Source organism: Gracilinanus agilis, chromosome 1 (genome assembly GCF_016433145.1).
Source record: "Gracilinanus agilis isolate LMUSP501 chromosome 1, AgileGrace, whole genome shotgun sequence".
NCBI lineage: Eukaryota > Metazoa > Chordata > Mammalia > Didelphimorphia > Didelphidae > Gracilinanus > Gracilinanus agilis.
The window spans coordinates 555890608-555903301 of NC_058130.1; the positions used below are offsets into that span (position 1 = coordinate 555890608).

Consider the following 12694-nt stretch of genomic DNA (forward strand, 5'->3'; position numbering starts at 1 on the left):
CAGAATTATTTTGATTTGCATTTCTCTGATTATAAGAGATTTAGAATACTTTTTCATGTGTTTATTGATAGTTTTGATTTCTTTATCTGAAAATTGCCTATTCATGTCCCTTGCCCATTTATCAATTGGGAATGGCTTGATTTTTTTGTACAATTGATTTAGCTCCTATATATTTGAGTAATTAGACCTTTGTCAAAGTTTTTCGTTATAAAGATTTCCCCCCCAATTTGTTGCTTCCCTTCTGATTTTGGTTGCATTGATTTTGTTTGTATAAAACCTTTTTAATTTTATGTAATCAAAATTATTTATTTTATATTTTGTAATTTGAGAAAAGTAGTCAGATTAGAATTCCTTAGGCATCATTAAATTGGGCTGAGGGTGTGAGGGGAAATTTGGGAAGGCAACTCTATCAAGCTTTGGTTAAGCAAAACTCCAAAGCTGTCTGCCATTGTTGCTGTCCCTGATAGAGAACTGAGTTCAGTAGGGACCTTTTGGAGGCCAGGTTATTCACTAAGTCCTGGCAAACAGTCAATGCCAAACCCCAAAAGTCCTTTATCTGAATCTGGTTCCTGTCCATCTCTGTTCATTATACCATCACAGAAATAATCCCCTTGAAACTCTCAGGGCAAAGGTGGAGAGTTACCCAGATAGGCTTAACACACACACAAGCCTATTTAATAAACACATCTTTGGGGTTCTCTCCATCTATCATTTTTACAGCACTTAGTAAATTAGTAAATGCTCCTTTATTTTAAAATTCGTTTATAAGAAACTCTGAAGGCTTTTTTTGATTGAAGGAGAGAAGAAAGAGGAACTGGGAAAATAATTTATACAATGACTACAATGAAGGAAAGGGAAAAAAAGTAGTAATTGATCTATTAAATGTAATGATCCCCAGAAAAGAGATGAGAAAACACAAAGGAAATTAAAGGCCAGGAATGTTGTATGCATGCACAGTATCAGAGAACCTTCTTCTGAGATGCTCTTTGAAGTGAGCTATCCTGATTCCTTACATGTTTGGCAAATAGTCTGACTTCTTCCTTCCCTTCTCATCAATACTAGATGAATCAACCAGAAAGACAGGCTCCCTCAACATCAAATTGGTTCTTGGAATGGATGAGAAGACAACCCTTTACTATCTAGTAAAAGATCTAACCTTTTTCACTGAACCCTCAATATGGGATTCCTTTTGATAGAGTACCATATGTCATAGGAGATATTGTCTTTCTGTTTTCATTTTTATTGCTATGGTGTGTTTTTTTAAGCCCTTGCCTTAGAATCAATATTAAGTATTGGTTCCAACGCAGAAAAACAGTGAGGGCTAGGCAAAAAGACCTGGTGTCTCCAGGCCTGGCTCTCTACTCCTGAGCCACTTTGCTGCTCCTTGTGGTTTCAAGACAGACAATTTGATTTAAGTGAGTTAAGGTAGCTCATCTGGAATTACCTGATTTTAAAATATGATTTGGATTGCTTGCTCCAAGGTCATACATACAGATGGAAAAATGGTAGTGGTGGTAACTATCTAGAAACTTGTGAAACTATCCAGGCAACTTATATATAGAAGAGGAAGTAGCATTTCTTCAAGGAGATTAAAGAAAAAAAAATTTTAATTGTAGTTAACAAAAGACTAGGCTAATCTTAAAACATTGCTTTGGAGACCAAAATTACTAGGTAAGCTACTGTGGAATGTAGAATTTTTTAATTTTAATTTTTGTGAAACAGAGATATCCTCCCTGTCCCCAAACTCTCAAGATGCCACTTGTTTTCTTTTTTGGATTTCCACGTGGGAGAAGTATTTCCTAGGACTCCAAAAAGGCTTTAGTCCATTTCAATAGCGTATAGGGAATCTAGTTCACAGTTGTCTTGCTGCTGCGGGCTAAAGTGGGGTGCCAGGTGCCAGGTTGGTGAAACGTGGAGGTCGAGCCTTCAGAAAAGAGCTAGTTCCCATATTCTCACAGTGCTCATTTCAGAGATAGACTAATACCAATAAAGCACACACTAGGGTGGCTTGGACTGCGTAGAGAACCTAGAAAGAGGTTCAGCCCCACTGGGGTTGGGTTAGGTTGTCGAGATTTGAGGGAGTGGAGGACACAGGCTGGAGGTTTGGAATGCAGTCTTGTTTTCAATTAGGGGTATTCCGTGTAGCAGCCGAGGTGTCTCAGTTTTGGCTGCGAAGCAGACCCCAGAAGGCGTTCCCGCAAGACTCGCTGGCTTCTGAGCTTTATGAGCTAGTTGGAGTTTAGGGTCCGTGAGGTTGTAGCCCCGAAGCCTCTGAGAGATGAGTACTATAGACATGTGATCGTCGGCGGCTGCTGTGGTGGCTGTGGTGGTGGTGGTGGCGGCGCTGGGGCTGGGGCTGCCCAGAAATAGCAGCAGCTGGTTTCCGTTCCCTGGTTGGCTAAGAGAGAAAGACAGAGACAGAGAGAGAGAGAAAGAGAGAGAGAGCGAGTGCCCGATCAGCAGAGAGGAGCCAGCGGCGGCGGCGTTGCCTGCGCGGGACAGCCGGGGGACTCCTCCCGGAGGATGCAAGCCCCCTGCCCTGCCTCAGCCCCAAGCAGATGATGGCGATACGGGAGTTGAAAGTGTGTCTTCTCGGGGTGAGTCCTGGCGCCGGCGGCTCCTGTCTTGGGAGGCGAGAGAAGCGAAGGAGACCGGCTTTTTCCAGCCGAGAGGGGGCGGCCGAGGACTCGGGACCCCCGCCCCAGTCTTGGAGTGGGGAATGTCCTGGCAGGCTGACTTCCTAGGGTACCCCATTAGCCCCCTGCAAGCCTTGGGGGCCTAGACTCCCTTCTGGCCTTCATCATCCCCCACCCCTTCCCACCCTGACCACGGCCCAACCTGGGGTCCCGGGACTAAGCGGGCCCTGGGAGCTTTCTTGGCTCGTTGCCTGCTTCTTTTGGCTACTTTCCCTGGACCGGCTTCCTCTGACTGGGCTGGCTTGCAACTGAAGGGTCTCCTGGGGAGGATGCCCCCGTAGCCGCTCTCCATCTGCCAGCGAGGGTGCCGGGGACTCCCGTTTCCGTCTTTGGAGTGCTCACCCCCGCCTTACCCCTAATCTTGTTAGAGGGGCTTTCTCCATTGCCTTTGATAATTTCCTTCCGGCTGAAAGTAATTTAGTTTTCAGAGCCCCTTGAAATCCTCTTTCACCCCCGTGGGAATGATTTCGTTTATTAATTTGTTAACTTTTTTTTTTTTTAACCGAGGTTAAGATATCCATTAAGTGTTTTTAAACTCGGTATTACAGTGGTAGGGAGGGTGGCTAAAGAAAGTATGTGGTTGGTCTGGAAACCTTTTGTGTTGTGGATAAAACAGCAGGCTAAGAAAGTCTTAGTGCAACCTCCCTCTTCTCCCCCCACCCACAACTACTACTTCCCCTCTTTCTCAAATCTCTTTTTTCTTAGCATAAAGAAGAACTCTGTTTAAGCTGCCAATGATGGAAAAGCCAGCGGAGTGGCTGGCCTGTGCCATTCACAAGAAGGGCCACTCTGAAAGTTCCTACAGGACATTCGCCCAGGGTTGGCTCTAGGGGCTTTTCCGTTTGATCTCACCTCGGAATCCGTATCCTCACCCCACCCTTCCACCTCAAAAATGGTTATTGAAAAAGTGGTGTCTTGGTGCCACCCCTCACTCCCCATCCTTTTCTTGGCAAAGTTGCAGCAGTTTTTGACATCGGTGGACTCCTGCTAGCTGGGTTCAACTAATCTTGTCTACAATTAATCTTGCTTCCTAGAAAACTGCTTCTCCCCACCAACATATAGCAGCAAAAAGGAACACTCATTCTTGTTAGCCTCAAATAAATGTTAACTATGAGCTGTCAGTGGATTTCCAAGAAGTGAATAAGAGGAAATGATCTTTTAAGTCTCCATCCACTCTTTGACTTTTGTAGGGAGAACATTAGGATTGACTTGTGTTTGCACAACTGTAGTGCTCTCTGGACTGTGTTTTGAGGAGGGTTCAGGAATCTCTGTCTGGATTGTATGCCTTACCTTATTTTCCACTTCTCCCATTACCCTTTCCACATCCTCAGCAAAGACAACCTCAGCCTCTTTCACCCAACCTTGCAAATAGTTCTATGTTTGCACATTCTGCTAATTTATCTCTGGTGGCTTTTATCAAAGTACACATTGGTAGGTTCTTTTTTCCTCCTCCTTAGCCTGAGATTCTAATATTGTCCAAACATAAATTCCAGAAATTTCATATCTCCTTTTGAGGGATCATTTCAATTTCAGAAAGGCTATCAAGGACCTAGAAGGAATATAGTACTTTAAGTAGCTGAAAGTATTGGAAGTACACTGGACTTCAGTATGGTGGCCATTAGATGATAGATTTTTTGATCATGGAATCCCAAGAAGCAAAAGAAAAGTTCAAATTGGCCCCCTCTCAGTCCTCAGGGTCCTACAGTTTCTGTAGTCAAAATGGCAGGGTAATAGGGAGCCAAGGTACTAAGGTTCAAATAGTTTACAGACTTTTTCTAAACCTTAACTTAATTGGTGATCCTTTAAATATAAGATCCTCTCTCTAAGACCTAAACCAATAAACAGACTGCTTAAGAAACTGAATTATATCAATACTGATATGTTTTTTTCTTTAAATGAAACCTGAAGACACAAGGAAGTTGCAGCTAAATGTGAGGATGGCTCATAATGTGTCCTTGTAGAGTCAAATAAAAGAGTTGCTTTTGGTATTTTCTCAAAGTCAACAAGGAACATCATTTTATAATTAATTTTTGTCATTTCCCACTCTAGTGCTCATAATAAACATAAGCAAGAAGACTAAGATTAAAATAATTGTGGGTTATATGCCCACATTTGTTGCAGAGGATGAGGAGGTGTCCAAACCTGATAAAGAATTTTATAAGACCCCCAAAAGAAATCATTGTACACCCTGATACTTTGTGGTATCAATACAAAACTGGGGGAAGAAAAGTGGAAAATATATTGGAATATCTGATTTCAGATTAGGAAATTAAAGAAAATAAATTTTGATCACATAGAAGCCCTCATGCCTATTTCTTTGAAAGCTTTCTTGGAGAAGGCAGTTAGGAGTCACTGAACATGGTAAGCACCAAATAATATCACAAAGAATGAAATGGCTTATGTCTTAACAGACTGGAAACAACTGGTTACTGAGTTGGGAGTCATTCTAAATTTACTTTCTGATCATCTACTTGTTAGAACAAAGCTCATAATCAATACTTAGAAGAAAGTAGACACTAAAATGGTTTAAACAGTTATTTAAAAAGATCTTACTGATGAAAAATGAAAAACAGATAAAAGGATAGGCTTTGACAGGGACCATCACCATTAAATGATGTGAAGAAGTTGCTGCTCTTAGGCTAAAAGAACTTGAAACTACTTCAGCCAGCAAACTCTTTGCCAGGTAGAGATGTAATAGTTCTAAGGGTAACTCTACTTTATAATAAAAATTCATTTGCAAAATTTTATGTAACTGGATGGCAGAAGATTTTGAGAAGCATTGCCTTAAAAATAGCAAGAAATGGTGGAGGAAAAAAATGGCTCAGTCATAGCCCACAATCTCTGAGGTATCAAAATTATGGGTCACACAAAGAAAGATGGAAAAGAGACAAGGCAGGGGTAGAGAGGCTATATTATGATCTAACAATAATTATAATAGCTGGCACTTATGGAGCACTTTAAGATTTTTATCAGTGTTCATTACAGATATTAGTCTCTGTTTTCCTTTTTCTGTTTTGACTTTTATAACATCAATATAAACTGATGAAGGATGAAATGAGCAGGATCAGGAGAACAATTTATACAGTATCAACACTGTAAAGACAAAAAACTTAAATAAAAAAAAGACTTGCCTTCTCTCAGAATTGGTATTAAGTCTTGGTTCCAAAGCAGAATAGTGGTAATGGCTAGGCAATCAGAGTTAAGTGACTTGCCTAGGGTCCCACAGTAAGGAAGTGTCTGAGGACATATTTGAACCCTCTGAACCCAGGACATCCTGTCTCCAGGCCTGGCTGTCTATCGACAGGGCCACCTTGTTGCCTCACAAAGGACTAAAAGTCAAAACAGTGACCATCCATGATTCCAAAAGATCAATGGAGTACTATCTATTTCTTGCCAGAAAGATAACAGATTTAGGCACAATGAGACCATACTAGTGTGTGTGTTACATACATACATTTGTATACAGTCAATGAGGGAGTTAGTTTTACTTGATTATGCATATTTCTTAAAAGAAGTTGGCTTTTCTGCCTCCCCTTCCACCCTGCCCCCCAATCACCAGAGAGTTGGGTTTGGGAAGGAGAGAAAATAGATTACTATTAATTAAGGAAAAAGCATTTTAAAATAGAGAATTTAGGAGTGTCATAGGTATGGAACGTTGCAAGTATTTCCAGATGAAGTTACTATTGTTAGTTTTGCTCAATTGTTTTATTTTAGTACAAGAGACCTATCTTGGGAAATTTGTAAATGTTTGTAATGTAAAAACAAAATACCAACAAAGCTTTTAAAAAAGAGATTTGCAAAGTACTTTATAACAATTCCATAAGGTAGATATTACAGATATTAACCTTCCCCTCCACTTCCCCCCGCCATTTTTCATATAAGAAAACTTGGGCTCAGAAAGGTTAAGTGACTTGTCCATTGACATACCTCTATGAGTGGCAAAGGCAGGATATGAGCCCAGGTCTTCTTGACCTCATATCCAATATTCTTTACACTGTAGCATGCTGTGCCTCTATAGTGTATCTCTATGAAGTGTACTCAGAATGAAATAGAAATCATAAATCCTGGAAAAGAGGAAAGATAATCATATAGAGCAAGAGAGTACAATAATAGTTGGATAGCCATTGTGCTACATTGGTATGCACATAATGCTAAGGAAACTCAAGAGGGAGACCCCTTGAATATTGCGTATCTGTTGGATTTACAGATGGATTGCAATATCTACTGTTGCATTGAAGAAATGAAGAGGCGGCAACTGGGTAGCTCAGTGGATTGAGAGCCAGGCCTAGAGATGGGAGGTCCTAGGTTCAAATCTGGCCTCAGAGGCTTCCCAGATATGTGACCCTGGGCAAGTCATTTGACCCCCAAGACAGAAAGTAAGGGTAGGGAAAAAAAAAAGAAATGAAGAAAAGAGAATTAATGGAGATTTCTAAAGGTATTTTTATGGCCTTTTGGAGACAATGTCTTATCTTTGTTAATTGTTGGAGGAATTCTAGTGGAGGGAGTTTCAAGTAGGAGGTGAAGGGCAGTATCTAAGATAAATTTTGCAAGGTAACACCCTCTTAATCATCTTTTTTTTATGACTGTCTACTCCTCCCAGATTGGGCAGACCTTAAATATGATTATACCTTTCCACCTTATTTAGACTGAACACAAGTTGAATCTGAAGAGATAACAGGAAATGATTGTAATGTAAAGACAAAAAGCATCAATAAAATGTACTTTAAAAATAAAAAATAAAGAGCCAGATTAAATGGCCTTTGAGATCTGAATATCTGAACCTGAGACTATATGGACTATAGAATGGTGCTCAACAAATATTTGTGCTCAGTCTAAATAAATAAAGCCCACAAACAATTGAGCAAATTGTCCCAAAGGAAGACAGATTACTTCTTCCTTTTCTCCTCTGTTCTACCTCTCTGCCATGAGAAAGAAGGTATGTTTTATCTTCTTTTCTCTGGAACTTTCAGTGGTTTTTCCTTTGTTCATAGTTCAATTTCCTTTTTGGTGATAGTTTAATTTACATTATTGTAGTCATTGTGCGTATTTCTTTTTGGTTCTGCTTATTTTGCTCTGCATCAATTCATATCTAATACCTATTCCTCCCAACCTTCCTTCCATACTTATAATACTCTTCTCACACATTCCTACTATGAGAGAGTAAATTCTACTCTCTTCTTCCTTGATACTGTAGCATCTTCCTATTTTCCCTTTTCAATCTCCTACTTTAGACTTCTTCCAATTTCTCCTCTTTAGAATCTCAAAACAGAACCATTTCTCCTTCAGGACCTCTTTTTTCCATTTAATGTTTTCAATACACTTGACAACACAGAAGTTCTGAAAAAACTGGTTTCTTATCCTTCTATTAGAATGTTAGCACTCAATTATCTTTTAGTGTCAGTTACTCAAATAAGTTTATTTTTGAAGATTTTTCTGGTTTTTTTTGTATTTATAATTATTACCCAGCTCTGGTCTTTTCATCAGAAGTGCTTGAAAGTCCTCTTCCATTAGACTTTTTTTTTCAAGGTAGGATTACACTTAGCTTTGCAGGATAAATTAATCTGATTGTAAACCTATATCTTTTGCCTTTTGTAATCTCCTATTATTTATAGTAGAAGCTTCTAGGGTTTGTGTGATACTAACAATAGTCTCTTGGTACTTGAACTGCTTCCATTTAGTTACTTGCAGTTTTTTTGTTTGACATGAATACCGCCAAATTTGACCATCCTAGTACTTTTCCTTTGGGGAATCCTTTATGGATTCTACCTATCTGTATTTTGACCTTTTGTTTTAACAGATCTAGTCAGTTATCATTGATGATTTTCTGACCTATAGTAATACACGGGCTATTTTAAAATAATTTTTTAGGGAGTCTAATGATTCTTAAATTATTTCTTCTTGATCTCTTTTCTAAATCATTTGGTTTTTGGTATCAGATGTCTCACATTTGCAACTATTTTTTTCAATCTTTTGATTTTGTTCTAATATTTCATGCAGTTTCATGAGACATGATTTCTGTTTGAACTATTCTGGCTTTCTGTGGGTTGCCATTCCTTGAGTGGTTTGCCATCTTCTCTTCTAAACTATTTTTCTTCCATTTCTTTCCTCAAGAACTTTCTTTTCTTTCTTTTAGGTTTTGCTTCATTTTTTTCTTGTATTTTCATATAGTTTTTGTGGAAAGTCCATTTAAAAAAATGTGAATTTATAGAGTTGTTATGAAGTTACTGTCTCCTATTGAGGATCTTAAGATTTGCAATCATTTTAAATATTAATTGGTGTTTTCTTTAATTTGCTTATCTCTTTAGCTTTGCTTTTTAAATTGAGACTTTGTGCCAGTCATGCTATCTCTTGCTTTGCTTTTGCTTTTGATGTTGGTATTGATATTAGGTGGGGAATTCCAGCCCTACTTGGTTCCACCATCAGTCACTTTGGTTCCTGCATTGACTTCTACCTCTCAACATTAACTCCAGCTAAATCTTTGAGGTTCAAAGTACTGGACCTTTGGTGTCCTTTCTAGATTTTCAGGACAAAGTACTAAGGACATCAGCATCCCTGGGACTAGGGTGACTTGGCTTCAGTCCTGCATCCCTATATTCTGGTCTTTATTGCAAGTTGCTGCCACTTGCTGGCACTTCTAGGTCCCCTACCCCTAAGACTTTTTGACATCCCTGGACTTTTCCAGGGGAGACATCTATTCTTGCAGCTATATAGTTAGGTGGCCTAGTGAATAGGGTGTTAGCCACAAAGACCTGAGTTCAAATCTTGCCTTGGTGCTTACTTAGCTGGGTGACCCTGGACAAATCACTTAACTTCTGTCTTAATTTCCTAAAATGTAAAATGGGGATGAATTATAGCATCTACTTCCTAGATTTGACTGGAAAGTGAAATGAAAGAGTATTTGTAAATTATGCTTAGCATAGTGCCTGACATATAGTAGGCACTATTTAAAATGTTTATTTCCTTCTCCTTCTCTTCTTTATAGTTCCTGGCTGATAGTAGGTGTTTAATAAATACTTGTTTCCTTCTTTCCTTATTCTTGCCTCAAGACACAGAGTTTTGCCACCTTCTTGTCTCTGACCAGTCTTTGGTTGAACTGGAAGATTATCCTGTATTGTTTGTTAGCAACCCCTTTTCCTCTTGCTTTTCCTAAAGCCTTTGGGATTCTGGCTGATCTGTCATTCTCCTGTAGAAGATACTAGTTTCTCATTTTGTTTCTTGATCATTATGCTATCTGGTAGACTTCAGGGTTTTGTTGGAATATTTGGGATCTGGATGGTCTACTTCCTATTCAGGTGGTAAAATCTTCCATTTTAATCACTTTCCTTGAATCATTCCAAACCGAAGTCCAATACTAACTCATTTTTTACAGCTAATGAAAGAGAAGCTTAGAGAAATTAATCCAGTTAACTCAGAGAATTTGCCCAGGGTCCCATTGTTATTAAGTGGCATAGTCAGCATTCAAACCTAAGTCCTACTCCCAATCCAGTGCACTTTCTTTTTTTTTTTTTTTTTTAAACCCTTATCTTCTGCCTTAGAACCAAATACTGCATATTGGTTCTAAGGGGGAAGAGTGGTAAGGGCTAGGCAATGGGGGATAAGTGACTTGTCCAGGGTCACACAGCTAGGAAGCGTCTGAGGCCAGATTTGAACCTAGCACCCCTCATCTCTAAGCCTGGCTCTCAATCCACTGAGATACCCAGCTGCCCCCACCTTCTGTTTTAATATCAATTCCAAGTCAGAGGAGGGGCAAGGGCTAGGGAATTGGAGTTAAGTGACATAGCGAGGAAGTGTCTGAAGCCAGATTTGAATCCAGGTCTTCCCAATTCCAAGTCTGGCACTTTATCTACTGTGCTGTCTAGCTGCTTCTTCTGTGTACTTCTGTATACCATGCTCTCTTTGATAGCCTTACCTTCTACTTAGTCTATATGTCAATAACCTCTAAACCTATATCTCTTTCCCAATCAGCCTTTCTCTTGAATTTGGCTATAACATTCCTGGGAATTTTCATTTTGGAAATCTCTTTCAGGGAGGTGATTGGAGGATTCTTTCAATTTTTATTTTGCCCTCTGGTTCTAGGTGATTAGGACAGTTTTCCTTAATAATTTTTTGAAATATGAATTCTAGTTGGTTTTTTTGATCATGGTTTTCAAGTAATCCAATAATTCTCAGATGATGTCTTCCCAATCAGTTTTCCAAGTCAGTCTTTTTTGCAATGAAGTATTTCAAATCTTTTTTTTTCATCCTTTGGATTTCATTTTATTGTTTCTTGATGTCTCATGGGGTCATTAGCTTGCTCTTTACCAATTCTAATTTTTTTTTAACATTTATTAATATTCATTTTTAATATGGTTACATGATTCGTGCTCCTCCTTTCCCCTTCACCCCCCCCCCCCCGCGCTCCCCCCACCCATGGCCGATGCGCATTTCCACTAGTTTTGTCATGTGTCCTTGATCAAGACCAATTTCCAAATTGTTGGTAGTTGCATTGGTGTGGTAGTTTCGAGTCCACACCCTCAATCATGTCCACCCCGACCCATGTGTTCAAGCAGTTGTTTTTCTTATATGTTTCCTCTCCTGCAGTCCTTCCTCTGAATGTGGGTAGCTTTCTTTACCATAAATCCCTCAGAGCTGTCCTGGGTCATTGCATTGTTGCTGGTACAGAGGTCCATTACATTCAATTTTACCACAGTATATCAGTCTCTGTGTATAGAGTTCTTCTGGCTCTGCTCCTTTCGCTCTGCACCAATTCTAATTTTTAAGGAATTTTTCTTCAGTGCACTTTTGTATCTTTTTCCAATTGACCAATTCTATGTTTTAAGGAGTTGTTTTATTCAGTAAATTTTTGTACATCCTTTCCTATTTTTTTTTACAATGTGGTTGACTCTTCTCATGATTTTCTTGCATCATTTTCATTTTCATTTCTTTTTTCTTTTTTAAACCCTTAAGGCAGAGACACAAGCAAACTAGGCAGTTATTCTTAGCTTCATATTTATAAAGGTTTCCCCTTCCCTTAGTAATAAGGGTGTTCTGGAGCCAGCTGTAACTGATTAAATTATCATTGTGAGCATATACACATCAGAAATGAGCAACTGTTATAAATCAGGGCTTGATTTATTGCCTTGTTGATTGTCTCTAGACTCAAGAAAATGTTGTAATGCAGATTAAACTTAAAAGTGTATCTTGCATAACATCATTTTTGAAAGCTGGTTTTTAACATTCATCAGCACATTCGTGTTCAGTTATATCCAAAGAGAGGTATTTATTTTTTAATTTTTAAATTATATGCTTAGTAACCATCACTACTACCAACAAAAAACATTTAAATAAATACATAAAAATGATGTGCAAAATGACAAAGTCCACATTGTTTATAATTTGTTTTAAAATACTTAATATATATATATACATATGCTAATATAAATGACCTCTGATTTTGAGTTCCCTTTGGATTTGTTTTACTTGGATACTTTTTTCTCTTTATTTTATGACTATTTAAAAAATATAATTATGGCATGTATTATTTTTATTCTCTTTTCCTCTCTTCATATATTTCCCTTGTTTTCTTTGTATTGCCAATATTTGTCATTTCTAATAATTTAACATAACCCATTACATTGAAATAGCAGTCTATTCAGCCATTTCTTCCATTCATTGCATTTGTGTCATTTCCAGTTATTTTGTCATAGCAAAGCTTCCACAAATATTTTCATACATACATAGCTTTTTACCCTCTCAATAATACCCTTAGGGCCTGACCCTAGTAATGGAATCTCTGGTCAATGAGCTCGATAAGTTTTATAGCTCTTAATTGAAAAATGTAACTGCCTTCACAGCATAATACAAGGGTGACACACACAGCCAAGACACACCCACACACCCACAAGTGACAGGATACACAGGATAACTGGGAACCTACACAAGGGATGTGGGAAATGGGTAAAAACACACTGGTTGATGAATTTCAGTTAGCAGTTACTGGTCACCACTCAAGCTGGGGA

General features: G+C 38.7%; 1 protein-coding gene across 1 annotated transcript in view; it reads left to right on the forward strand.

Moving 5' to 3' along the window:
- The first annotated feature begins 2256 nt into the window (after window positions 1–2256).
- The window catches only part of RAB31 (RAB31, member RAS oncogene family), a 160496-nt gene continuing 150058 nt past the window's right edge, over window positions 2257–12694 (forward strand). The window contains exon 1 of the mRNA XM_044683154.1: window positions 2257–2597. Coding sequence (XP_044539089.1) covers window positions 2559–2597 — 39 coding nt within the window. The 5' untranslated portion in view covers window positions 2257–2558. The remainder of the gene's footprint in view (window positions 2598–12694) is intronic.